Source organism: Perognathus longimembris, chromosome 1 (genome assembly GCF_023159225.1).
Source record: "Perognathus longimembris pacificus isolate PPM17 chromosome 1, ASM2315922v1, whole genome shotgun sequence".
In the NCBI taxonomy this organism is placed as follows: Eukaryota; Metazoa; Chordata; class Mammalia; order Rodentia; family Heteromyidae; genus Perognathus; species Perognathus longimembris.
The window spans coordinates 67620841-67648658 of record NC_063161.1 but is presented as its reverse complement, the minus strand read 5'-3'; the positions used below and the strand labels follow the sequence as shown (position 1 = coordinate 67648658).

Here is a 27818-nt window from a genome sequence, read left to right as displayed (position 1 = left end):
TCCAATGAACCATCAAAAAGTCAGAAGTGGAATGGTGCTCAAGTGGTAAAGCCTATCCAAAAAAAAAAAAAAAAAAAAAAAAAGCTCAATGACAGTGCCCAGGCCCTGTGCAGTGCCTCCCCACCCCCCCCCACCCCCTCCCCCCGCCCAAAGAAAGAAAACTTCAAAAAGCAAATCTAGAGGCATGACTCTAGCAGTAGAAGTGACCAGACTACCAAGGGTGAGGCCTTGAGTTCAGACCCCAGTAATGCCAAAAGAAAAGGGAAAGAAAATGAACAGGGCTCACATGTTGATTGAAAAGACGAAGATATCTGAACCAGGGAAGGGAAAGAAAAATGAGGGAGGATGTAACAAATAAGACAAGAAATGTACTCACTACCTTATTATGTAACTGTACTCCCTCTGTACATCACCTTGTCAATAAAATTTAATTTAAAAAAAGACAAGACAGGGCTGGGAATATGGCCTAGTGGCAAGAGTGCTTGCCTCATATACATGAAGCCCTGGGTTCGATTCCCCAGCACCACATATATAGAAAATGGCCAGAAGTGGCACTGTGGCTCAAGTGGCAGAGTGCTAACCTTGAGCAAAAAGAAGCCAGAGATGGTGGTCAGGCCCTGAGTCCAGGCCCAGGACTGGCCAAAAAAAAATTATAAAAAAAGACAAGACAAGATGACAGCAGGGTGGGATAAAAGGGAAAGTGTTAGATCACAGAAATTCTAAAAGTATGTCAGAAATATGGGTTCAGCTCAATTAAGGTCATCTATCTTGTGTGGTTCCAAGATCATTTCATTTACCTTGCAAACAGTAAAACAAAAGAGCAGTGACCCTGACATTGGAAAAGATATCTAGAGTTCAGGAAATGCAAAGTAAAAAACAGTGCACAGCCAGCTGTGATGGCTCACTTCTCGAATCCCAGCCACTAGAGAGGGAGAGGCAGGAGGAGTTTGATACCTGTCTGGAAATGACAGCAAGTCTCCATCTGAAAATAACAAAGATAACAGTAACTGGATACTCTTCAAACAAAGTAGGCAGAGAGCAAACCGACCCTGGAAGGGATGCCAGTATGTTATGAATGAGACTTGGCAAGGTATATGAACTACTTTTATTTGTTTTTGTTTTTGTTGCCAGTCCTGGGTTGTGGACTCAGGGCCTGAGTACTGTCCCTGGCTTGTTTTTACTCAAGGCTTAGCACTCTACCACTTGAGCTACAGCCCCACTTCCAGCTTTTTTCTATATATGTGGTGCTGAGGAATCAAACCCAGGGCTTCATGTATATGAGGCAAGCACTCTACCACTAGGCCATATTCCCAGCCCTGAACTACTTTTATTATTATTATTTTTTTTTTTTTTTGCCAGTCCTGGGCCTTGGACTCAGGGCCTGAGCACTGTCCCTGGCTTCTTTTTGCTCAAGGCTAGCACTCTGCCACTTGAGCCACAGTGCCACTTCGGGCCATTTTCTGTATATGTGGTGCTGGGGAATCAAACCCAGGGATTCAAGTATACGAGGCAAGCACTCTTGCCACTAGGCCATATCCCCAGCCCCCCCCCCCCCCCCCGCCCCGAACTACTTTTAAAGATAAAACTATCAGCTGAGTGTCAGTGGCAGTGGCTCACACCTATAATCCTAGCTACTCAGGAGGCTGAAATCTGAGGATCACAGTTCTAAGCCAGCCCAGACAGAAAACTTTATGAGACTTTTAGCTCCAACAACTACCCCAAAAAAGTCGGTAGTGGAGCTGTGGCTCAAGTGGTAGAGCACTGGGTTTGAGCAAAAAATCTCAGAAACAGTGCCCAGGCCCTGAGTTCAAGTCCTAGGAGTGACACACAAAATACACACACACACACACACACACACACACACACACACACTTAAAGGAAGACCTGTTTCTTCTGCAGCTTTAAGTATGGCAGGATGATACCATGAAGCTGCTCTGAAACAGTGGAATGCTCCTAAACTGTAGTTTTAGACAGGATGTAATTTAAACAGGAATTTGTGTGCACATGTGTGACAAGTAACATTTACAACAGACATTTCCTTTCACATCTTTTTCATTGCCTGCAAAGTTCCTTAAAATTATTCACAGTGTTTCCATGTGTTGCCTGGAACCAGAGTAGTTTTTAATCAAACACAGCCATCCCTAGCCTTTCACTACACAGTATTGCATGCCATGAAACAGGTAAAGAAATATAAAGGCACTAGGAAAATGAAGAATTAAGGCTATTATTTTTCCCAACTCAAGTTGATAAGGAACTGCTACAAGTGGATTGTGTATATTGCAGAACCGGGGATTTAGAAATCACTTCTTTAGGAAAAATTGTAACAGGATTTCTGAGTTTTCTCCCCCTTCACCACTTGAGTTCATGTATTCTAGAAAGCATGAGCTACAAACCTGAGAATCATCAGCAAACTGCAGCCTCACCTCCAGTTCCACACGAGCCATAAGTAGGTGGACAGACGGGCAGTGGGGTGGTGGCTGCATCCCTGCTAGTCCAGCCAGAGAGTGCTTCCCAATAAGTAAAGGGTAACTTCATTCCAATCTACCTTTAATGTTCCCAACTTCATTTGTAACCTGATATTAATAGGGCATTGACTTTGGAATTAACCCATTGCTGTATAGTTTCTGGCAATATTAGTTGGCACATTGTTTTGTTTCTTAATTTCTGTATAAAAATTGGGATTGTACTATCTTTCTGGAGTTTTCATAAAGATTGAGGCAGCAAAGATATGAAATACTCATTGTACAAAGCCTGCTCAGGAGATAGTGATTCTGTAGCTAACCTACATATTTCTTGAAGTCTGCTCCTGAATCCAATTTTAATTTTTCTCTCACTATCTAGTTCCTTTATTGTCTATCCCTTCTTGCCCTTTTGCTTTTCTAAATGACTTTCCTATACAACTTAGTTTTCTTTTCCTTCCTTTTAATATGTGGCCTCTTGAGGGCGACATAATGAAGTGCAGGACAACTCACCTGAAATGGGAGGACAGGACAAGATAGCTGTGTGAAGTCAGTCATTAAGAGCTGAAGAGATCTTAGCTGCCTCCTCCACAGCTCATTTCAAAGGCTGGAAAGCTGGACAGTTAAATACATTCAGGCAGATAGTACACTGACATTTTGAATTGAAACCCTTTGTAACAATTAAGAATAATTAAGATATATTTCTGAATAAGGTACTAATGTTTATCAAATCACTAGCTCCTCATCACAAATTTATACTTAAAAATAAATTTTGTTTTCTCACCTATGACCCATGAAAAAGCAAATGAATCTCTTTTACACACAAGCTCATTTATATATCAGTATTTTTAATTTACTGTGAATGATATAAAATAAAAAATAAATTCACGGGCTAGGAATGTGGCTTAGTGGTAGAGTGCTTGCCTAGCATGCATGAAGCTCCACATAGCTCCTCAGCACCACATAAACAGAAAAGGCCGGAAGTGGTGCTGAGACTCAAGTGGTAGAGTGTTAGCCTTTAGCAAAAGGAAGCTCAGGGACAGTGCCCAGTCTCTGAGTCCAAGCCCCAGGACAGGCAAAAAAATAAATAAATTCACATATTCATTAAAATATATAATCTCTGACTTTGACATATCTTAGGTTCATTCTAATTTTTCTTTGCCTTCCAAAAAATTGAAATTTGTACTTAGATATCTGACCTACTCAAACATCCAAACAATGACTTAAATTTAAGTAACCACACATTCTAAAATATATACAGCTGGGCACTGGTGGGTCACGCCTATAGTCCTAACTACTCAGGAAGATGAGATCTGAAGATCAAGGTTCAAAGCAAGCCCAGGCAGAAAAGTCGGTGAGACTCTTATCTCCAATTAACCACCAGAACAAAGAGGACATAGCGCTGTGGCTCAAAGTAGTAGAGCATTAGCCTTGACAACACCCAGATCCCGAGTTTAAGTCCCACAACTAACAAAAATACATAAATAAAATATATGCAGGTTATAAAAATAATGTTTATACATACTTATGAATAAGTAGGAACAATGCAATGGTAAACATTTTCTGCTATTAAAAATATAGATTCTGGGGGCTGGGGATATGGCCTAGTGGCAAGAGAGCTTGCCTTGTATACATGAGGCCCTGGGTTCGATTCCCCAGCACCACATATACAGAAAACGGCCAGAAGTGGCGCTGTGGCTCAAGTGGCAGAGTGCTAGCCTTGAGCAAAAGGAAGCCAGGGACAGTGCTCAGGCCCTGAGTCCAATGCCCAGGACTGGCCAAAAAAAAAAAAAAAAAAAAAATATAGATTCTGAATGAAAACAAAGAGAAGAATCTCTGTGAAAAACCAAATTCAGAAAGAATATTTCTCCTTTCCACAGAGAGGCCTTGTGTCTCTCCATGTACCTAAACTTGAAGCAAGCCTCGTCTGTATAATGAAACCATGTCTCAGAAAAGAAGCAAAGCCTAACAAAACATAAAACCTGGATTGAAACAAACTTCAGACTTCTCTGGAAACAGAAATTTCCCTGAGAAGATAGCACAAAAGAGGAAGGAAAGTCAGGCAAGGGCAGTTTATACCTGTAATGCTAGCGACTCAGAAGGCTGAGATGTGAGGATCAGGCTTGAAAGCCAGCCCAGGCAAGAAAATCAATGAGCCTTTTATCTCCCATGAAGCTTCAAAAAGCCAGAAGTGGGGCTGTGGCCAAAGTGGTAGAGCACTAGCCTTGAGCACAAAAGCTCAGGGACAGCATCCAGGCCCTGAGTTCAAGCTCCAGACCAGCACCAAAAACAGAGAGAGAGAGAGAGAGAGAGAGGCCTGCAGACAACATGAAGGCCCAGGTCTCCAGACGCTAGGGCCATCAAGGCGTATGAACCATTGTTCTGTCCTCTCAAGTCCCACACTTCTTTCTGTGTCCTCATTCCTTGTGCAGACTGTATGGAAGCCACAGCAAGGAAGTAGACCTTGGCAGCTCTAGACAGGAGCCATGAGGACCTATTTATTCTAAAGACAGCACAGCCATCCTGTCATCTAGCATCTCTGGTCATTGAGGACACTGTCATAGGGCAGGAATGAGGTGGTGGGCTTGATTTCTGGGTACTCCTGTTGGGTGTGAGGTCCTCCCAACCCAGCCAGGCTAAATCACAGAGATCAGCCTGCGACACATATGTCATTGAAGAAACAAAGAACTGACCCAGTCTGTTCTTGGGAGGTACATAGGGCGAAACTCAAGAAAGTGTCTTTGAATTCAGAATTAAATACCATCATTTTCTGAAACAAAGCAAGGATGGTGTTTGGGGCCAACAATGAATAAATTTCTAGGGAAGTAAAAGGTGTGATATACAGAGTTGGTGCCTTCTTCAATTGTTACAAATGTCTAGTACCCTGGTGATTTAGCTATCTCTCACTTCCTACTGCCTACAGAAACACCATTAAACATAGAGGTTCAAGGCTTAACCTTGGGACCTGGGCACTGTCCCTGAGCTTTCAAATCTAGCACTGTACCACTTGAGCCACAGATCCACTTCTAGCTGTACAGTGGTTAATTGGAGATAAGCATTTCATGGACTTTTCTGTCCAGGCTAGCTTGGGGTCAAAATCCTCAGCTCTCAGCCTGCTCAGCAAGTACAGTGACCTTAACAATAGTAATTTTAACATCAGTAGAAACAGTAATATCTAATATTTATAAAGTGCATTAAACTTAGACTCATTAGCACATTCATTCTTGTTACTATTATAGGAATTATGTTAACGTCCCAATTGTAGACCTGGTTGGTGTAGCTCGAATCCAGAATTTACATGTCAACACCTAGTTAAGCAACACAGACTGAAGATAAATATAAGAGACCAAAAGCCAGATTTAATCCTCATATTAGAAAATCTCAAATTAAAAACATTTAGTATCCAAAATATTTTCTAGCACTCAACTCTTCCTCTATGAGTAGCACTGCCTTTGAACTGCCCACCAAGTAAAGTTTATCTCATTTAACTTAATAAAAACTAAGTAATGTAGTGGGTATAATGGCATATGATGGTTATCCCAGCACTCATTCAGAAGGCAGGATCTTAAGTTTATGCCAGTACGGGCTGCATAGCAAAGCCTTGTCTCAAAAAAAAAGTAAAAAATTAAGTATTAATCTATATCACATGCAAGCTGCAGAATATCAATACTGGTTTGGTACAGGTATAATACAGTCTAGTTGTTAAGAAGAAGATAATGTCACAACAACATCTGAAAATACTTAAGAGGCAACCATTTAAGGCATGTGGTCAAAGCAGCCATATCTTCCACTTATATCATAAAACAACAAAGCAGCCCCACAGCACCCTCATCCACGCTCCCACGAGTTGCAAGTCCTTTCCTTGGTAATTACTTGGTGGAAAACATTACATACCTACAGTACTGCGAGCGCTAAGTTGGATTTTAGTGAACTGGTTCCTCAAGCTGAGCTCCCTCAGGGCTCATCTCTCCATTGTCACCAGCCTATGTGGAACAATGACTGTAATGCACAGAATGTAAGAGGCTCAGAACATTGCTGTGTCCGTACTTATGTACGTTTGATGAGCAGTTATTCTACCACTCCAGCTACACCTGCAGTTCTTGTTGCTCTAGTTACTTTTCAGATAGGCTCTTATGCTTTTGCACATGCTGGCCTGGACTATATGCCTCCCATCTATCTCACAAGTGCAGGCCGACACAACCAACTATTTTCTTCTTATATCAGAATTGCTTATTGTTCAAAAGCTGAAGGAAAGCACTCACTAATCCCTCTCCATTATTCATATGGCATGTGCTATGCAGGGGCATTCTGGATTGATGCTTCATTCCTGAGTCATTCAGAAATGTTAGAACATTCAGCTCAAAAATAGATAACAGCTCACCAAAGTTCTCTCCTGTGTATTATTTCTGTTCATCACATTGTCTGCAGCAGCAAATCCATAACCCACCAGAGAGCTGCCTGCAGTGTTTAGTTCATATGCTGCATTTTCTTCCTGACAGCTTTCTAAATGTATCTACCCACTCCTGGTGGCTTAAAATTAGTAGTCATCAAAGAGCTAAATGGAAAGGCCGTTCTTTACCGTACTTGGAAGGTGAAAAAAGCCACAATTTGAAAATAACGTGTATTTCCTTTCCTTTCTGATTTTTTTTGTGTGTGCTAGTCCTGGGGTGGGGGCTCTACCACTTGAACCACACCTCCACTTCTCAGCCTTTTATTAAGTAACTGTAGATAAGACTTTCTCAGATTTGTCTGCCTAGGTTGGTTTTGAACCTAGGATTGAGCTTGAGTAGGTAGGATTAGATGCCTGAGCCACCAGCACCCAATCTTCCTTTCAGATTTTAGAAGCACTGGACACACACACGAGTAAAGATAAACAAAATGACATTGGAGAAACTCGAGGGAAGGCAAAGAGCACTTCAGTGAAGTGATGAATCTGCTCTCCTCCTAGTCCCAGTAGGCTGTGATTGGTGGCCCATCTCGGTGCTGCACACTGATTGGCTTTAACCAAGTCTGTTGTCCTCATCTTCAAAATACGATAGAGAGAAAGCCCCTTGCCAGTTTTTTCCCTATATCATTCAGTATTCCCCAAGGCTAATGTTTTGAAATGCCACAATCTAGTGCAATGAAATAGACTTGTCCATGTGCCAATGAATTACTCAACTTCCTTTCATTTATTTAGGTGTGTCTCAGCCCGTGCATTTCTTGAAGCCATGTATATGAAGTTGTATATACTTACTCAGAAATGCAAAGTCATTGTTATAAAATAAAAGTCTTGAAATCTACCTTTTCATTTCCCATTAAATAGAACTCATATTTACTGAACTATACGAAGTAGGATTTATCCAGCCAGGCACTGAGGGCTCATGCCTATAATCCTAGCACTCAGGAGGCTGAGATCTGTGGATCACAATTCAAAGCCAGCCTAGGCAGAAAAATCTGTGAGACTTTTAATCTCCAATTAACCAGCTAAAAGCAGAAAGTGGAGCTGTGGCTCACATGGTAGAGGTGACAGCCTTGAGCAAAAAAGCTAAGATCCTGAGTTCAAGCACCAGTATTGACAGAAAAAAGTAGGATGTATGTATAAATATTTCCATCTCTAGAGTAAACAAATGACAATGGACTGAAATTTAGCATCTCCCAAATTCACATGCTGTAATTAGAATTAGAAACCCCAAGTACCTGGTATTAGGCAGTGGGGTCTTTGGGAGGTGATTACATCCTAAGGCAGAGCCCTTGTGAGCAGGACTAGTCCTGATCAGGAACCCAGAGAGCTGCATCAGTGTCTTCTCTCTCAGGTCAAACAAAAAGGAAGCTAAGAGACAGCACACTTCACTAGGTGCCACAGACTGGCACAGGACACCAGCGCTGCCTGCACTGCAGCCTGGATGGACAGCCTTCTCCAGAGCTGTGAGTAATACATTTCTAGGGATTTTTGTTTTGTTTCCTTTTATTTTTTGGACTTTGGTTTTGTGTGTGTGTGTTTGCACCAATGCTAGGACTTGATCTCAGGACCTGAGCTCTGTCCTTTGGCTTTTTCTGCTCACCGCTGGTGCTCTACCACTCAAGTCACACCTCCATAAAAGCTTTTTTTTCTTCAAATTTTTATTATCAAACTGATGTACAGAGAGGTTACAGTTTCATACATTAGGCATCGGATACATTTCTTGTACTGTTTGTTACCTCGTCCCTCATTCCCCCCTCCCACCTCCCCCTTTCCCTTCCAACCCCCCATGAGTTGTTCAGTTGTTCAATTCATTTACACCAAACAGTTTTACAAGTATTGAAATGTCTGTTTTTATAAACCCTCCAATCAATAGCAATTGGGGCTGGCACCGGTGGCTCAAGCCTGTGATCCTAGCTACTTAGGAGGCTGAGATCTGAGGATCACAGTTGGAAGCCAGTCTGTGCAGCAAAGTTCCAGAGACTCTTAACTCCAATTAACCACCAGAAAACTAGAAGTGGAACTGCCTTCAGCAAAAGAGGACAGTGTCCATGCTGAGTTCAAGCCCCACAATTACCAAAAAAAAAAAAAGTAATTGGTTGTAACGGGCTAAATTATGTTAGATATAGCTCAGGATTCACATAGGAGTAAGGGCACCAATGTAAAGGAAGTTGGCAAGGCAAAGTTTACTTCTTCAAAAGGATGCTCCAAGCACACAGAGCAGGCATTTTAATCCAAACCCATCAGACCCCACCCCTCTGCTCCAATTAGCTCTCCTCAGGTTCACTATCTACAAAAAGATGTTGTTTAATTAACAGAACCTGATGTAACTAAAACTCAATGATGTAACCAAAATGTTCATCAACAAGGGCCAAACCACCTGGCCAAAGCAGGTACAATTCCCAAGAGACTGACTAAAATGAAGAGACCCACTTCCATTAAAAGGAAGGAAGGAAGGGAGGGAGGGAGGAAGGGAGGGAGGGAGGAAGGAAGGAAGGAAGGAAGGAAGGAAGGAAGGAAGGAAGGAAGGAAGGAAGGAAGGAAGGAAGGAAGGAACCGGAGGAAGGAAGGAAGGAAGGAAAGGAGGGAGGAAGGGAGGGAGGGAGGAAGGGAGGGAGGGAGGGAGGAAGGGAGGGAGGGAGGAGAGAGGGTGGGGGGAAGGGAGGGATGGCCTTTCTCACAACTAGAACACAACCCTTTCAATTCTATGTGTATGTGTGTGTGAGAATGCATGTGCGCATGCACAGGCTGCCAGATCTACTTTTACTTCAGTTTTTATTTCAACTTTTCTCACTTTTTGTTTTCAACCAGTACATTTTGAGTATTTCTGTGGACGGGAGAATATGAGAATCTTGCTATGTAGGTCAGACAGGTCTCAAGTTCCCTAGCTCTCCCCTCCATCTCCTGAGTAACTAGGATCACAGGCATGAGCCACCAGCACCAGACACATTCTGGTTTATGAATGACATTGTTTTAAGGGCACTGACACTTTGATCAGAACTGTCATAGAATTTGCTTTCTCCAAGTTTCAGCTTTCTTTCATCCCATTGAAACTGTTCCATTCTAGTAAGAACAAAAATGTTTTTTATCAGACAGCCAACAGAGGATCCCTGGCGGGCTTAAGTTGTATTGCTTCTTAGTGTTTTCAATATGTGGTAAGACAAAACTACAGAAGACATTGTCGGTCAGGTGCCAGTGGCTTACATCTGTCATTCTAGCTACTCAGGAGGCTGAGATCTGAGGATTGTGGTTCAAAGCCAGCCCAGTCAGGAAAGTCTGTGAGACTCTTAGCTCCAATTAAACACCAGGAAACTAAAAGTAGATCTATGGCTCAAAGTAGTAGAGTGCTAGCCTTGAGAAAAAGAGCCCAGAGACAGTGCCCAGCGCCTAGCTATATAGGAAGTTGAGATCTGAAGATAGCCTTCTAAAGCCAGCAAAAATCCAGAAGTAGAGGCTCAAGTGGCAGAGCACCAGCCTGGAGAGAAAAGTCTAAGCAAAAGCACAAGGCTCTGAATTTATGCCTCAGTACTGGGGGTGGGGGTGGGGTGGGGGCTAGAATCAGTCCTATTTGGGAGCCAATGCCCTAAAACAGCCATGTGATGTCACTGTAGCTCAATGCCAGCTCTGCAGGAGAAGAGGAGGTGATGCTGTCCCAGCAGGTCACCAGAAAAGAAAAATGAGACACAGAAAATTGTAAAACTGTAGTTTTCCCGAACATCTCAGTAGTTCCTGAACACAGCAGTATTTCTAGGTTGTTTTTCTTTTCTTTTTGTACAGGGGCTTGAACTCATGACCTCACAGTTTGATTAGCTTTATTGCTCTAGGTTGGCATGATACCACTTGAGCCACACCTCTATTTCAGACATTTTGCCAGTAAATTAGGGATTAGACTATCACATATATGTGATCATTTCTCCAAGCTCCTAGGGGAGATTTTGTTTCAAGGCCAGCCCCGGCAAAGTTAGCAAGACTCTATCTGAAAAATAGTCAGATGTAGCAGTAGCAGTAGATAAATGCAATCCCAGCTATGCAAAAGGGAGCACTAAGAAGAACTTACTTGATAGTTACCTTTGGCAAAAGCATGAAACCTTATTTTAAAGAAGGAGGGAGGGAGGGAGGGAGGGAAAAAGCATGAGAAATTGGAAATAAGGCTCAAGTGGAAAGCTGTTAACTAGCAAGCACAAGGTCCTAAATTCAGTCCCCCATACTGCCCGCCTTTCCCACCCACCACTCCCCCCTCAAAAAAATCTTTATTGTATAGAAGATATTTTATATTCATATGCAAAGCTCTATGAATATACATTTTCAACTAAAGAAACTAAGCCAAAATCTAGTCTCGTCTCCTCCCACAACACAATACCTAAATCCTAAGAAATACCTTGACTTGTTTAACTTTCTCACTTAGAAATACCACCTTACTAGCCAGACATGCTGGCTGCTACCTGTAATCCCAGCTATTCTGGAAGCATAGATCAGTAAAATCTCAGTTCAAGGCCATCTTGGCAAAAAGTTCCCAAGATTCTATCTCAACCAGTAAAAATCTAATGTAAGCTAGGCACTGGTAGACCACCAGTTGTAATCCTAGCTACTGAGGAGGCTGAGCTCTGAGGATCACAGTTGAAAGCTACTCTGGGCAGGAAAGTCTGTGAGACTCTTATCTCTAATTAACTACCTCAAAACTGAAAATGCAGCTATGGCTTAAAGCAGTAGAGCACTATTCTTGAGTAGAGAAGCCCAGGAACAGTGCCCAGGCCCTGAGTTCTAGCCCAATGACAAAAAAAAAATAAAATCTGAATATAGTGACACTTGCCTGTCATTCCAGCTACAATGGGAGACATAAATTAAGGACTGTGGTACATTAGCTGAAGCATAAATGAAAGGCTCTACTTGAAAGTAACTAAAAGCAAAGAGGACTAGAGGTGTAGGCAAAATGGCATAAACCTGCTTTTAAAGCTCAAGGCCCTAGGTTCAAATGCCAGTAAGAAAGAATGAAGACGGGGGAGAGGGACAGAGAGGAAGAGGAGAGAGAGAAGGAAAGGAGGATGTGAGTGCAAGGTGCAGGTGGCTCATGCCTATAATCATAGTTACTCAGGAGACTCAGATCTGAGGATCACAGTTCAAAGCCATCTGGGCAGGAAATATCACGAGACTTATCTCGTTAACTACTAAAAAATCTGGAAGTGGAGGTATAGTTAACCTCAATCAGAAGAGCTCAGGGACAGGGCACACACACACACACACACACACACACACACACACACACCCCACAGAGTTAAATGCGAAGTGGTTTCTCTCATGGCAAACATGTAACCTTCTTGGCCAGCTACATATTGGCTTAACACTTGTAGTCCTATCTGTTCAAAAGGCTGAGATCTGAGGATCTTGTTTCAAAGCCAGCTTGGGAAGGGAAGTCTGTGAGACTTTTATCTCCAATTAACCAGCCAAAAGCTAGAAGCAGAGCTGTGGCTCAAGTAGTAGAGCATCAGCACTAAGAACAAAAAGTTAAGCACAAGTACATGGCCCCTGTCTTCAAGCTCCAGAACTGGCACACACACACACAAACTTCTTGATAAATCTTCCATCATGTGGCTACAAGGAATGAGAGGGCAGTGGCAAACCTCAGATCTGTGAGCCAACTTGCATTCTTCCATATAGCAATGAATTTAGGACATCTCTCAAGTGTTTTCTGGACAAAGCAATCGCATACACACTTGCTGACTTTCACCTTTGGAATGCTGATGCACTTTTGGCTGATAAAGCTTGGCTTCTTCCAACAACCGTCTGTACATTTTACTTTTCTGCTGGTGGTGTTTACAATCTCAATGAAATTTGTGACTAAAAACAGACTCACCCAACCTATCATTGATAAAATAAATGATTGATTTGAGTATACTGTCTAATTCTGCCTTATTCCTGACACAATGACTGGGCAGAAAATTAAAGCAAAAAATGCATTGCTATGTCTGATAATAGCTAAAACAATGATTATACTAGCAACAGATACTCAAAACACTGCCAATGGAAAGAAGGCAGATATTGTTCATTTTATTTACTGAAAAATGCTGAATCCCTGCCTGCTGTTGGGGCTTGGGTCTGGTGAGCATTCAGCTATGATGTTTGATATGAAAGTCATGTAATGTCAACAATGTGTGTGTGTGTGTGCAAGTACTATCAAGGCTAGTGCTCTATTACTGAAGCAACACCTCCACTTCCAGCTTTCTGATAATTAATTGGAGATAAAAGTCTCACAGACTTTTTTCCCAGGGCTGGCTTTGAACTATAATCTTCAGAGCTGAGCCTCCTAAGTAGCTAGGATTACAGGTATGATCCATCAACACTCAAGTTTCATTCATTCTGTAGTAAATCCTGTTTTCAAGGTTTATTCTTGTTCCAGCATATGTGAGTATTGGAGTTCTGTGGTTGAATAGTGTTTTAATGTATACACATGCCAGTTTGTTTACATGTTTACTGGTTGATTCACATTTGAGTGATTGTGAATAGTACTGTGATGAATAAGTACGTGTTTCAGGTATTTATTTTATTTTATTTTTTTGTCAGTCGTGGAGCTTGAACCCTGGGCCTAGGCGATGTCCCTGAACTCTTCAGCTCAAGGCTGAGGCTTTGTGATTTGAGCCACAGCACCACTTCCGGTTTTCTGGTGGTTAATTGGAGATAAGAGTCTCAGGGCCTTTCCTGCCTGGACTAGCTTTGAACTTGGAGCTTCAAAAGAGCAGAATGTTCAAATAGATTCTAAATGTGAACATTAATCCAGCAGTGACATTGAGGAATTTTGGTTGCTTCACAGAAGCATGGGTTATCCAGACTAAGCAAGTGAGCTCAGAGATACAATGGGTGTTCTACCCAGATCCATCCTTGTAACCACAGAGACCCAGGGCTTCCTATGGCCTCTTTGCAAGGGCATCTGACAAAGAAACCCTAACTAAAACAGCGGTGACTATGTGAGTTTTGCCAGAACCCCTAGGTTTCGGATTCCAGAACCAAAAGAAATTGTGAAAACAAGTGATTGCTTAAACTTTCCTGCACTTAACACATCATTACAGCATTATCTTAAAAATAACAATAATATTACCTATCAAATATCTCAGATCTTTGCTTTACATAAAAATTATCTTTAAAAAATTTAAAAGGACTATGTAATGGTGGCTCACACCTGTAATCCCAGCTACTCAAGGATGCTAAGATCAACCCGGACAGAAAAGTTTAGGGAACTCATGTCTAGTTAACCAGCAAAAAGCAGGGTGTTGAGATGTGGTTCAAGTGGTACAGTGTCAGACAGCCTTGAGTGGAAAAAGCCAATCCAGAGAAAGAGACCCCAAGTTTAAGCAACCAATACTGGCATACACACACACACACACACACACACACACACACACACACACACAGAGTGTCACTTCCACACCTGCCTGCACTCCCTTCTCAATAATCGCCTCTTTCACTCTGCATGAGGACGGCAAAGGTGATTTGTTCAGCATCATGAGCTGTGAAAGAGAAGGGATGGAGAGGTGGGGCTTCTAAAATCTAGGCCAGGTTTTTAGCTTTATTTTTCCTACATAAAATATAAACTCCTGACCAGGCACTGGTGGCTCATGCCTGTAATACTAGCTACTCGGGAGGCTGAGATCTAAGGATAGTGGTTCAAAGCCAGCCCAAGCAGGAAAGTCCGTGAGATTCTTAACTCCAATGAACCACCAGAAAATCAGAAGTAAGAACTCTACCACTAGGCCATATTCCTAGCCCCTTACTGTGGCTGGTTTGCTTTTTTCTTTTATCAGATTTTGTTGGTAAATGAGACAAAAGAAATAACAGGCAAGCTTTCAAAAGTGAATCTAAATATGAACCAACTTATAGAATAGCCAAATGCCAGAAAGAGATTCTTAGCATTTTTCTTTTCTTTTCTTTTTTTTGCCAGTCCTGGAGCTTGAACTCAGGGCCTGAGCACTGTCCCAGAGCTTCTTTTGCTCAAGGCTAGCACTCTTATCACTTGAGCCACAGCACCACTTCTGGCTTTTTCTGTTTATGTGGTGCTGAGGAATTGAACCCAGGGCTTCATGCACTCTACCACTAAGCCACAGTCCTAGTCCGAGATTCTTAGCATTTTTATTTCTATGTTTCAATTGGTTAATCAGAGCGCTCTTTGAAATTATCTCCGAGCAAGGTTATGGTGGCTCATGTCTGTAATCCTACTTAGAAAGCTTGAGGGTTGAGGGTCACAGCTTGAAGTCAGTTTAGGCTTAAATACCAAAAATCTGAAAGTGGAGCAATGGCTTAAGTCTTGATTGCCATCCTTGAGTAAAAAAAGCCAACAAAGAGCACAAAGTCTTTAGTTGAAGCCCTGGTATAGGCACACTCACAAAATGTTTAAGTGTTATCTTGGCTAGTTGGTTCCCCAGTGAAGCAGAGAAGGAAGGTAGTTGGCCACCTGAGGGACTTCCTGCATTCAGGAGATGTGTGTCACAGCTTATCAGCATGACAGGCTGACATAAGACTAAGGATCTGCAGGCCATGAGTCCAGAGGAGATGTTGTGGAAATGTCAGACATTTCCATGGATTACTCATCATTGAATCTATAAAACTGTTTCCCCACAGGACGTGTGTGCACACACAGATGCATGTGCTTGCCAGTACTGGTGCTTGAACTCAGGGTGTAAGTGTTGACCCTGACCTGTTTGGTCAAGGCTAGTGCTCTACCACTTGAGCCATAGCTCTTTGTATCTGTTTTTGTTTTGTTTTGCTTTTTTCTGGCTAACTGGAGATAAGTCTCACAGACTTTTCTGCATGGGCTGGCTTCAAACTGAGATCCACAGATCTGTTTCCTAAGTAGCTGGCTACAGGTTTTATCCATAGATACTTCTAGTTCACCCATTTAACAGATAAAAATCTTGAAGTGTCAAAACAGAGATTTCTTGAAAGTATGGTGTTTGCAGAGGGTAAGCTAACTGAGAAACCTTCTTTACTCACAAGCTATGTTTTGAGTCCCCTTCCTTTCATGCAGTCATTGGAGCCTACCTAATAGAAACATGTCATATTGTACAACATCACACTTTAGAAAAGTGAATGAGATGGGAACAACAGCAAACAAAGCCAAGCTAGGCTCATTAAAATAAATGAGAGGGGGGCTGGGAATATGGCCTAGTCGCAAGAGTGCTTGCCTCATATATATGAAGCCCTGAGTTCAATTCCCCAGAACCACATATGTAGAAAATGGCCAGAAGTAGCGCTGTGGCTCAAGTGGCAGAGTGCTAGCCTTGAGCAAAAAACAAGCCAGGGACAGTGCTCAGGCCCTGAGTCCAAGGCCCAGGACTGGCAAAAAAATAAAAATAAAAATTGTATATTTGGGCTGGGGATATGGCCTAGTGGCAAGAGCGCTTGCCTCGTATACCACATATACAGAAAATGGCCAGAAGTGACGCTGTGACTCAAGTGGCAGAGTGCTAGCCTTGAGCAAAAAGAAGCCAGGGACAGTGCTCAGGCCCTGAGTCCAAGGCCCAGGACTGGCAAAAATAAAAATAAAAATAAAAATAAATGAGAGGGGCTGGGAATATGGCCTAGTGTACAGTGCTTGCCTTGTATACATTAAGCCCTGGGTTCAATTCCTCAGCACCACATAAACAGAAAAAGCCAAAGGTGGTGCTGTGGCTCAAGTGGTAGAGTGCTAGCCTTGAGCAAAAAGAAGCTAGGGACAGTTTTCAGGCCCTGAGTTCAAGCCCCAGGAGTGGCAAAATAAATAAGTAAATAAAAATAAATGAGAGAGCCAGGCACTGGGTGCTCACATCTGCAATCCTAACTACTCAGGAAGCTGAGATCTGAGTGAGAATGGTGGTTCAAAGCCAGACTAGGCAGGAAAGTCTGTGAGACTTTTATATCCATCTCCAATTAACCACCAAAAAGCTGGGCAGTGAAGCTGTGGCCCAAGAAAAAATTCCTTTCCATTTCCCTAGAGATGGAGGCAGAGCTGAACTTTTAAGTCACTATTCACCAGACACAGAAAAACAGGGTGATGACTTAGATGTCCCAGCCCCAAGGGCAGGAACTGAAAGCATCTTTCAAAGCTACAGGTCTGGGGCAGCCAGAAGAGACTTTGAGGAAAGAAGGCATCAGGAGCAGAGTTTGTTGTTCAGTTTACCATCACTTGACCCCCCAAGCTCATCCTTCTGCTTTCAATTAAATCTTAGCATCCCTGTTGGGTGCTTACATCTGGCTGCATAATTGGGCTTTACGAAGGGATATACTTTACCGGTATTACTGGAGGTGGGAGAAACTGTTAGCAAGATCGACATCCACACAACCTCTTGTCATGTGGTTTGTTGAGACACAGTGGTTGACGTGATCGTCTCTCATGTGTCCAGACTTTCAGCCCTGATTTGCTCTATATTGTCTCACTGTGTATAGGAAACAGGAGGCCATATCCATACTACAGTTGTGGAGGAAAGGTGCATTCTTTGCTGGTTTTTGTGGCGGTGGTTCTCATGGGGCTTGAACTCGGGGCTTACGCGCTGTCCCTGAGCTCCTCAGCTTGAGACTAGCACTCTACCCTCGAGCCACGGCGCTACTCCTGGTTTTCTGGTGGTTAACTGGCAATAAGAGTCCCATGGCCTTTCCTGCCCGGGCTGCCTTTGAATAGCGATCGTCAGATCTCAGCCTCCTGAGCAGCTGGGATGGCCGGTGTGAGCCACCAGCGCCCGGCACAATTTATCTTAAGGAAAGTGAACCTACAGACCAAGCAACCTAGGGGAAAAGTGTCTCAGTGCCGAGAATAAAAGTTTTCCTTTCTGCCTTTCAAGTCCAAAGAGGGAGGTCAGGAGGCTCCGGTGTAAAGTAAGCCCACAGACCCGGGTCTGGGACTGCGCGTGGGAAGCGTAGTGGAGGGGGGTGATCGCGGTAGTGGAAGCCGCGACCAGCGGTCAGAGGCCGGACTGGGGGCGCGAGGGCTGGCCGGGAGCGATCGTGTATCTGCGGGGGGCGGGGGGCAACAGAAGCACTTGCCGGAAGAACACTCGCGTCTGGGGTGGCATCTGTGCGGAGAGCACGCGGTCCCGGCGCGGCGCTAGGGCCCACAGCCCCGCACGCGCCCCCGCTGCCCTCTCCGCCCCGCCCAGGGGACCTTCAGGGCCGGCGGCGCACTTCGCACGCCCGACTAGCCGGGCGGGCCGCTCCGGGGTCCCGAGGCAGCCTGTCCGCGGTCCGAGGCGCTCCTGCGGGCGCACCTGTGCGGAGGACGGCCTCCCCGCCGCCAGGCGGAAACTCCGTCCTTCCCAGGGGCGAGGCCGAGCCACGCAGCCGGAGGCCGTCGCCTCAGCGCCCCGCCCCCGGGACTGGCCGGCGCTCCGGGCCCACCCGTTCCCACTCCCCACCCCGCGCAGGGGGCGGGGCCCTGGCTGCCCTGGAGGCGTGGCCAGGGCCTCCAGGGGGCGTGGTCCTGGCGAGGCGGGGCTTGTCTGGGCGGGGCTCCCGCGGCGACCCCAGCTCCGCGGCGGCTTGGCCGGTAGGTCCGGGGCCAGGCTCCCAGCTCCGTCGCCCGCCTCCGCCGGCGCCATGGCGGTCCCCGGCTCCCTGGCCGAGTGCGGCTACATCCGGACTGTCCTGGGCCAGCAGATCCTGGGCCAGCTGGACAGCTCCAGCCTAGCGCTGCCCTCCGACGCCAAGCTGAAGCTGGTAGGCAGCAGCGGCCGCAGTGAGCAGGCGGCCCGGAGCCTGCGGATCCGGGAGCAGGTGCAGCAGACCCTGGCGCGGAAGGGCCGGGGCTCCGTGGTCAGCGGTAAGTGGAGCCAGCCCCTTCCTGTCCCCCGGAGCAACGCCCGGGGTTCTGCCCACCTGTTGCGAGGTGTCACCTCCAGGCTGGGTCTCGCACACCGGGGTGCTTCCCGTAGTACCTGCCCGCGGAGTCCCGCAGGGCGCTGTACTTGTGCACACGGACGTGTGCATGCATCCATGTTAAACAGTCCGGCAGAGCGTTCATCTTTCCTTACCCACCACCCCGTGGCAAAGAAGTTCATCTGGAGACCAGAGTGTCTACCTGCATACACTCGGAAATGCTAAGCAGAATGTTGTGCGTGCTCGTTTTTTCCTGGGGGAAAGCGCCCTTAGCTTTAACTAGATTTTTTTTTTCTTTTTAAGAATCCCATGACCTCCACGAATATTTTCTTTAAAAAGAAAAGCACACACACATACACACTGCCTTTCCTACCACCTATAAATTAGGACGGCGCTGCTTCTCCCAGGTAGTCTGGGGCGCTCAGCCTGGGGTCCTAGAGCAGTCTGATCTAGGAAGTGATCCCATTGGGTAGAAGGTTCTGGCCTCAGCCGCTGCCCCACCCCGGGGAGGAGGAGGAAGGGACTTTGGCCTGGCTGGCAGCACCTGTGCTTGAGAGCAGGCTGCATGTCCCCACCCACCCACTGCCACCCATGCACATGTGGGGTGCATGGCTTGTATCCAAAACATGAAACCCACAGTTTTAGCTATAGAAAGGTAGAGTTAGGGGAGAGGATGGCAAATCAGTTGTGAAAATTAGAGACTATCATGTGGCCTTTTCTTCCTTGCCCAAGTGATCAAAAAGACACCATGATCCTGGTTTTTTTTAGTGAGGTTTTTGTGTGCTTGTGTGCCAGCACTGGAGCGCTGTCCTTTAGCTTGTTCACTAAATACTGGCACTTTACTATTTGAGCCACAGCTCCACTTCCAGCTTTTTGCTGGTTAATTGGACATAAGAGCCAGATGGACTTTCCTGTACAGGCTGTCTTCAAATTACAATCCTCAGATCTCAGCTTCCATAGTAGCTAAGGTTACAGACATGAGCTACCAGCACTTGTCAAGTGGGTTTTTTTTTGTTTGTTTGTTTTGTTTTTTTGCCAGTCCTGGTGCTTTGACTCAGGGCCTGAGCACTGTCCCTGGCTTCTTTTTGCTCAAGGCTAGCACTCTGCCACTTGAGCCACAGCGCCACTTCTGGCCATTTCCCATATATGTGGTGCTGAGGAATCGAACCCAGTGCTTCAAGTATACCAAGCAAGCGCTCTTGCCACTAGGCCATATTCCCGGCCCGTGGGTTTTAAGTCATTATTTTAAACTACTGTAGGTTTCTTATAGAGAAAAAGGAAGATTAAGAAATTGAACAGTTTAAGTGCTGTCAGTTGGTTTCTACACTATTGAACTGTGGACATAACTTGGTCAGTGACCAGATAGAGTTAAAAAAAGCACACAAACAAGCCAGACCATGGACATAACCTAAGCTAAAGAGCCTGATGGATATTGGGAGAGATAGCACTTTCAATTTCCATAAAGAAATCCAAAAAGATCAGATCAGTGTTAATACTTACATGCTTGAAAAGTATAAAGATGCTTGAGGATCATAAGCCAGTATTAGCTGAGTGACTATAGAATCATGCTATGTGTGGTTTGCATTTTCAAAAAGACAGTTGTGAGCTAGGTATTTTGATTCCCATTTCACTGTAAGCAGCTAAGTAACCCTCACATTTCCACCTAGAGTAAATAAATGGCATAGCTGGTTGTTTAAATTTCCAGATCTGTATTTTAAAAAAAAAGTACTTGTGGGGCTAGGAATATGGCCTAGTGGCAAGAGTGCTTGCCTCGTATATATGAAGCCCTAGGTTCAATTCCTCAGTGCCACATATATAGAAAAGGCCAGAAGTGGTGCTGTGGCTCAAGTTGGCAGAGTGCTCTAGCCTTGAGCATAAAGAAGCTAGGGACAGTGCTCAGACCCTGAGTTCAAGCCCCAGGACTGGCAAAAAAAAGTACTTGTACAAAGGTGTTTCAATTCAATGTATTAGTTTATGAGTACAATGCATTTGATCATTGTCTTCCATCGTTCTCCCCTATCTCTTACCCCCACCCTCCCCTCAAGTTACCTGGTTCTGTTTTCACACATGTATGTTGAATATTATCACTTGTCCTCCCATCCTTCCTCTCTCCAGTTGTTTGTCCCTGCCCCATGACCTCTCCTGTAACATAACATGTTTCAATTTTCTGGTAGTCACTTGGTTAAACTTTTAGTTGTTCAGAGGACTTATTCCATTGGAGTCCTCCATTTAGTATACCATACTTTAGTCAATTCCTTTGTGTACATATGCAAAGAAGGACCCTGTGTATGCCAAACTGACTTTTCTAACTACTTATCAGTTATATCATTAACTATTTTGATTATTATTATTATTTTTTTTTTGGCCAGTCCTGGGCCTTGGACTCAGGGCCTGAGCACTGTCCATGGCTTCTTCCCGCTCAAGGCTAGCACTCTGCCACTTGAGCCACAGCGCCGCTTCTAGCCGTTTTCTGTATATGTGGTGCTGGGGAATCGAACCTAGGGCCTCGTGTATCCGAGGCAGGCACTCTTGCCACTAGGCTATATCCCCAGCCCAACTATTTTGATTATTAATATGAAGTAGGAATTATTAAATGTGAAGCCTGTTTGTGGCTTCTTCCTAGTTTTCTTTAAATACAATTTGGAAGGATGAGGAGGTATAGGCAACAAAGCTCCATCACAGTACATGCTTAAAAACAAAGAACCTACAGCCCAGCACTGGTGGCTCACACCTGTAATCCTAGCTACTCAGAAGGCTGAGACCTGAGGCTCACAGTTTGAAGTCAGCCCAGGCACACAAACCCAAGAGACTCTTACCTCCAGCAAGCCAGCAAGACAGAAGTGGAAGTTGGGTCAAGTGGTAGAGTGCCATCCTTGAGTAAAAAAACGAAGAGACAGAACCTAGTTCTAGTCCCAGTCCCAGCACAAAACCACACAGGATAGACTGCCTTACAGGAAGAAATTTGAAGCCTCTCTCTAAATAAACATGTAAATAGTCCTAAGCAAGTCACAAGAACAGCTAAGACATGGAATCTAGAAGTGTAAATTTCTTGCAGCTGAAAGGAATATGGAAGGACTTTGGGGAGTAATTGGTACTGTGTGTGTGTGTGTGTGTGTGTGTGTGTGTGTGTGTTTGTACGTGCATGCCAGTCCCAGGCCATGAACTCAGGGTTTGGATACTGTCTCTGAGCTTTTATGCTAAAGGCTCTACCACTTGAGCTATAGCTCCAGACTGACTTCGAATTGCAATCCTCAGATCTCAGCCTCCTGAGTAACTAGGGTTACAAGCATGGGCCACCTGCACCCAGCAAGTAATTGGTATTTCTAACTCCAAAAAGCTCAATAGGATTGGTCTTCGAGTGAGTGGTGTATAGAGGCAGATCCTTTGTGAAAGATCCCAAGAATAATCCACAGTTCAGAGTTGATGGGAGAGAGCAAAGGGACACCATCTTAGGACTTCTGCTGAAACACTAGGACAATTCTTCCAACTGAGGATTTCAACAACAGCTTCCCTGTGAGCTGACATTCCCTTTGCAGTCTACATGGGAATAAAACTCAAGCATAAGGCATGAGACATCCAGAACACATGCTTGAAAGCCAGGCTTCTGAGACTCCAAAAGGAATTTAACATTTCACATCCCGTGCAACAATCATCAGGGTTATTCATCTATGTCGTAGTTCTTTGAAAAGGTCTGGTGTTTCATAATGGTGGTGAGTACTTTATTATTATTTTTTTATTGCTGATATATACCTGTCTCTAGTTGAAAGAGTCAAAGCAATTGTTGAATGCCAGAGGGTCAGGAAGACTCCGGTTTCCACCAAAGAGCTGGGAAGGTGTGACCCATTGTTCAACTGCTGTCGGCCCCAGGGCCCATGAGACAATCTCCAGTTGTTGACATATCAGAAAGGGTGAATCAGCCATGGATAATCTAAAAAAAAAATTAGAAATGAGAGTAGCTGAGGCTTTAACCTTCTTTCAGTTGCCTTTATAAATATATGGGTGGTTTTATAAATCACCCAGTGACTTTTGATACTAATTTAAGCTATGCTGAGCATTTAAAGATTGACTGTCACTTTGGTCAGGGACGGTGGAGTTGTGCTAGTGCCAGTGGCTCAATACCTGTCTAGCTATGCAGGAGGCTAAGATCTGGATGATCCTGATTCAAAGCCAGCTATGATAGGAAAGTCCATGTGACTCTTATCTCCAATTAACCAGCAAAAATTGGAAGTAGAACTGTGGCTCAAGTGGTAGCACTATCCTTGAGCAAAAAATCTAAATAACAGTGCCCAAGCCCTGAGTTCAAGTCCCTATACTGGAACAAAAAAAAAAAAGAAAAGGAAAAAAAAGTTGGAAATCATAGCAAAGAGAGAAATAAAAATTTCCCATATTACTCTACTTCTTACAGTGTCCTCCCAAATGTGCCTAAATAGGGAGCCAGTTTTTTAAAATTATGATATATAATGCTTAGAACACAATGAACAATATATCCTAATGCAATTTAAAACTTCTTTGGAAATCTGTTAATAAAAGCTAAGGCATCATTTGTTTATACTATTCATGATGAATCTGCTTTGAATGTTTGTGATCAGAAAATTCTTAAACTCTGTGAATTCTGTTACAAAAGATTTTCATTCAGGTTACAAAAAAAGAAAAGCAGTTAAGGGTGCTCTGAGAAAACAAAAAAGTTATATGTTGTTCAACTTCTGGATGAATTCCCTACCAAAAAAAGAATCCCAGGAATTTAGAAAGTAGGAGGGATTGGGAAAAGGAAAGAAAAGTTAGAAGGTGGGTGGCCCAGCCCTGGAGCTGTTTGGAATGTGAGGGTCAATGGTGACTGAATTTAATGTACTTCTTTTTATTGTTGTTTTGTGCTGGGGCTTGAACTCTGTGTAGGTGCTGTCCCTGAGCTTGGGTCTGCTAGGCTAGTGTTCTTCCAGTGGAGCCCAGCCCTACTTCTAGCTTTTTGGTGGTTAATCAGAGAAAGGAGTATCCAGAGCTGGGCACCAGTGGCATATGCCTAAGATCCTAGTGACTCAGGCGGCTGAGATCTGAGGATCCCAGTTCGAAGCCAGCCCAGCGAAGGAAAGTCTATAAGACTCATCTCCAATTAACCACTGGAAAACTGGTGCTGTGACTTAAAATGGTAGAGGGCTAGCCTTGCATGAAAAAGTTCCAGGACAGCGCCCAGGCCCTGAGTTCAAGCCCCACAACCAACAACAGCAACTAAAGAGTATCACAAACTTTCCTACCCTGGCTGGCTTTGAACTAAGATCCTGAGGTCTCAACTTTCTGAGTAGCGGAGATTAAAGGCACAAGCCTCTGGCGTGCAGCTTTGTTTCCTTACTTTTTAGAAACTCTTCTGGTTATATTTAATTCAAATGAAACTACATGTAAAAAATCACAAAGACCTATGGTAACAGAATTTGATTATACAAATATGTTGTTTTGTGTGCCATGGTTAGGAAGTGGGATAGAGAAAGCCTTTGGCTTGTGCTGTTTAAGAGGCTATGTAGTGTGCCCACTCCCCGGGTGGGGTGGCAGGGCGGGGACAGGGCTGCTCAATGAATGAGATATGTTAGGGATCAGCTGTGTGCTTAGCGCATCCTCAAAATAAAAGTGCTTTTTTTCCCATGTGTTAAAATGAGGCTATATGTAGTTACATTGATTTCATTTTTGGACAATTTGGCATTGATATTACACTAAAATTGAATTTTTGGTCTGATCGATAAAAATTTATTGTTTTGATTTTTTTTTTAATTCTGAAGAGTCAGGCATATTGTCGGCAACATTACCCACCAGCACCTGGAAAACATTCAATCTACTAAAGTGAACTTCCTGCTTTTCCTGACTTACTACACTAAGAATAATAAACAGATTAGAAGAGCCTCTTATGATAGAAATGTTTTTTTAAAAATCAATTACATGGGCTAGGAATATGGCCTAGTGGTAGAGTGCTTGCCTTGTATACATGAAGTCCTGGGTTCGATTCCTCAGCACCATATATATCGAAAAAGCCAGAAGTGGTGCTGTGGTCAAGTGGTAGAGTGCTAGCCTTGAGCAAAAGAAGCTCAGGGACAGTCCCCAGGCTCTGAATTCAAGCCTCAGGACTGGCCAAAAAAAAAGTCAATTACACATCTATTAAATCATTTCATTTTCTATAATGGGTATTGGACAAAATAACTTTTCAGTTCGTGTGTGTGTGTGTGTGTGTGTGTGTGTGTGTATAAGTGTAATAGGGACTTGAACTCGGGGCCTTGTACTCTGCTTTGCTTTTCTGGCTCTCAGGAAGCTTTCTACCACTTGAAAAATGTCTCCAGCCATGACTTTTAACAAATGAGAGGAAATCATTGTAGATCACCAAAAGATTCAAGTAAAAGCACAAGTCATATAGACTGGTGGCTCACAGCTAGAATCCCAGCTCTTCTGGAGGTTAAGATCTGAGAATCACAGTTCCAAGCTAACCCAGGCAGAAAAGTCTTTGGAACTCTTTTTTTTTTTTTTTTTTTGGCCAGTCCTGGGGCTTGGACTCAGGGCCTGAGCACTGTCCCTGGCTTCTTTTTGCTCAAGGCTAGCACTCTACAACTTGAGTCACAGCGCCACTTCTGGCCATTTTCTGTATATGTGGTGCTTGGGAATCAAACCCAGGGCCTCATGTATTTGAAGCAGGCACTCTTGCCACTAGGCCATATCCCCAGCCCTTTGGAACTCTTATCTCTAAATAACTAGCTTGAAGCCAGAAGTAGAGGTGTGGTTCTAATGGTAGAGCAGAGAAAGCTAAGTGCAACAGAAGGCCCAGAGTTCAGGCCTCAGCATCTGCACTAAATAAATGACTCAGTTAATGAATGAATAAGTGAATGAATAAGCCGTTTAAGTGTAAAATCAACCTTTCCAAAATGAAAGTGGTTAGTGTGGGTAATTAGCTCAAGGAGAGGGTGCCTGCATTCCATGGGAAACAACCTCTCTTCCTCTCCACGTGCCCAGGATGAGCATAGCAAGTATGTGACCCCTGTACCCCCTCAGGGACCAAAGCGCATGTGTGTGCCTCCCGTAGTCAGGCTGGCTCCACTGTGCAGATCTGTAGAAACCCCTGTCCTCCTGGGGGGTGGCGGGGCATGAAATCCCAATGTGTGTAACTAGGGTATTTTCAATGTCCAGACAATACGACTCACTTGTCAAGGGGTTTACAGGACTCAGCTAGAAGTGCTCCTCTAAGAGGTGAAAATCAATTTGGGTGATAAGATAACCTCTTCCTACTAGAATCTGGCCTGCTCACTTGTCCACATATAGCTACTAGAATGAACTTTGGGAGTCTCACTGCATCCTTCCCAGCCAACATTCCTCTGGGTTCTTGCTGTTATCTCTGGAGGCAAATCTTTGTTCAGCATGGCATGGTGCTCCTCCTGCAGCTTTTCAAATTTCACCTCCACCTCCCCACCAACACACACAGGCAGTTAATCCCTTCCTCCAGCACCCTCTTTGTCTAGTTAACTCTTACATGTCCCACAAAACTCAGCCCATTTGTGGGACCCTACAAGAGGCCTTCCCCACCATCTTCCGTCTTATATTGTCAGGAGAGATCTGTGTGTGTGTGTGTGTGTGTGTGTGTGTGTGTGTGTGTGTGGTGTAGTAGTAGTAGTAGTAGTGTTCAAGCTTGAACTCTGAACCTGGATGCTGTCCTTTTTGCTCAAGGCCAGTGGTCTACCACTCGAGTTACACCTCCGTATCCAGTGTTTTGTTTTTAAAAATTGTTGCTTTGTGCTTAATTGGAGATAAGAGTTTCATGGACTTTTCTGCCTGGGCTGACTTTGAACCATGATTCTCAAATCTCAGCCTCCTGAGCAGCTAGGTTTGCAGGTGTGACTGGTGCTTGAATTTGGGGCATCACACTGTCACTTTGCTTAAGAAAGCTCAAGTCTGGAGCCCTACCACTTGAGCCACACCTATACTTTTTGGCTTTTTCTGGTTAATTGGAGATGAGTCTCTTGTATTTGTTTGTTTAGGCTGGCTTCGAAATGGAATCCTCAGATCTTAGTGCCCTGAGTAGTTAGAATAGCAAGCATAAGCCACTAGCACCTTGGTCAGAAGGTGTTTGAGTCCGGTTGAATCATTAAAGTTGCAAAGGTTGTAATAATACATTTGGCAGGTTAGGTGGAGTGAAGGAAGGAGCAGCAATTAGATCAGTAGGGAAAGTTAGCCACATGGCCATTGCTAACTGATCTCTGAACAACTTCAGATTCTTTACACACACACACACACACACACACACACACACACACACCAGCCCAGCACTGGTGGCTCACGCCTGTAATCCCTGAAACTCATCTCCAGTAAACTACCAGAAAGGCCAGACATGGTGCTGTGGCTCAAGTGGTAGAGTGCTAGCATTGAACAAAAGCAGGGACAGTGCCCAGACCCTGAGTTCAAGCCCCAGGACTGGCACCAAAAACAAAACAAAACAACCAAATAAAAAGCCCTATTGAGTTTTTTAGGCCAGTACTGGGGCTTGAGCTCAGGTTGTTGCACCTCCCTTAAATTTTTTTGGTCCAGGGTGATATCTACCATTGTAGTTTCATCTCCACTTCCAGCTTTTTAAAACAAGAGTATTCAGACCAGGGAAGACAGGTTACTATTTCCTGTGAGTGCTATACCACTGCAACCTTCTGAATAGTTAGTAATAATTTGACCATATGAACCATCACTCTCCTCCTCCTCCCCCTCACCATCCCCCCTCCCTCATTGTCTTCCCCACCCCTCACAGCCCTCCCCCACTTCCCTCACCACTCCCCATTCCTCCCCTCTTTCCTCCCTGCTTCTCTCACACTTCATCATTTCTCCCACCCCCACAATTGCTTGTCATGGGAGAGGAAGGGTAAGGTTCCCTCAGCCTTTCCCTTCCAATGGACTTCATCAAAGCTCTGTGGTTTCGTTACATGGAAAGAAAAGTTTAGGTGTTGCATGAGTCATTAATTGAAATAACCCTTAGTAACTCACCTCAGGAGACATGGGAAGCACCCTGTCCCATAAAGCACAGTAACCATCCTCTAAAGAGGGGTGTCAACCAAAAACAGCCAGAAAAGGTCCAGTGC

General features: G+C 44.3%; 1 protein-coding gene across 1 annotated transcript in view; it reads left to right on the top strand.

Moving 5' to 3' along the window:
• The first annotated feature begins 18385 nt into the window (after nt 1-18385).
• The window catches only part of Pkp2 (plakophilin 2), a 65203-nt gene continuing 55770 nt past the window's right edge, over nt 18386-27818 (top strand). Inside the window, exon 1 of the mRNA XM_048367132.1 lies at nt 18386-18676. Coding sequence (XP_048223089.1) covers nt 18454-18676 — 223 coding nt within the window. The 5' untranslated portion in view covers nt 18386-18453. The remainder of the gene's footprint in view (nt 18677-27818) is intronic.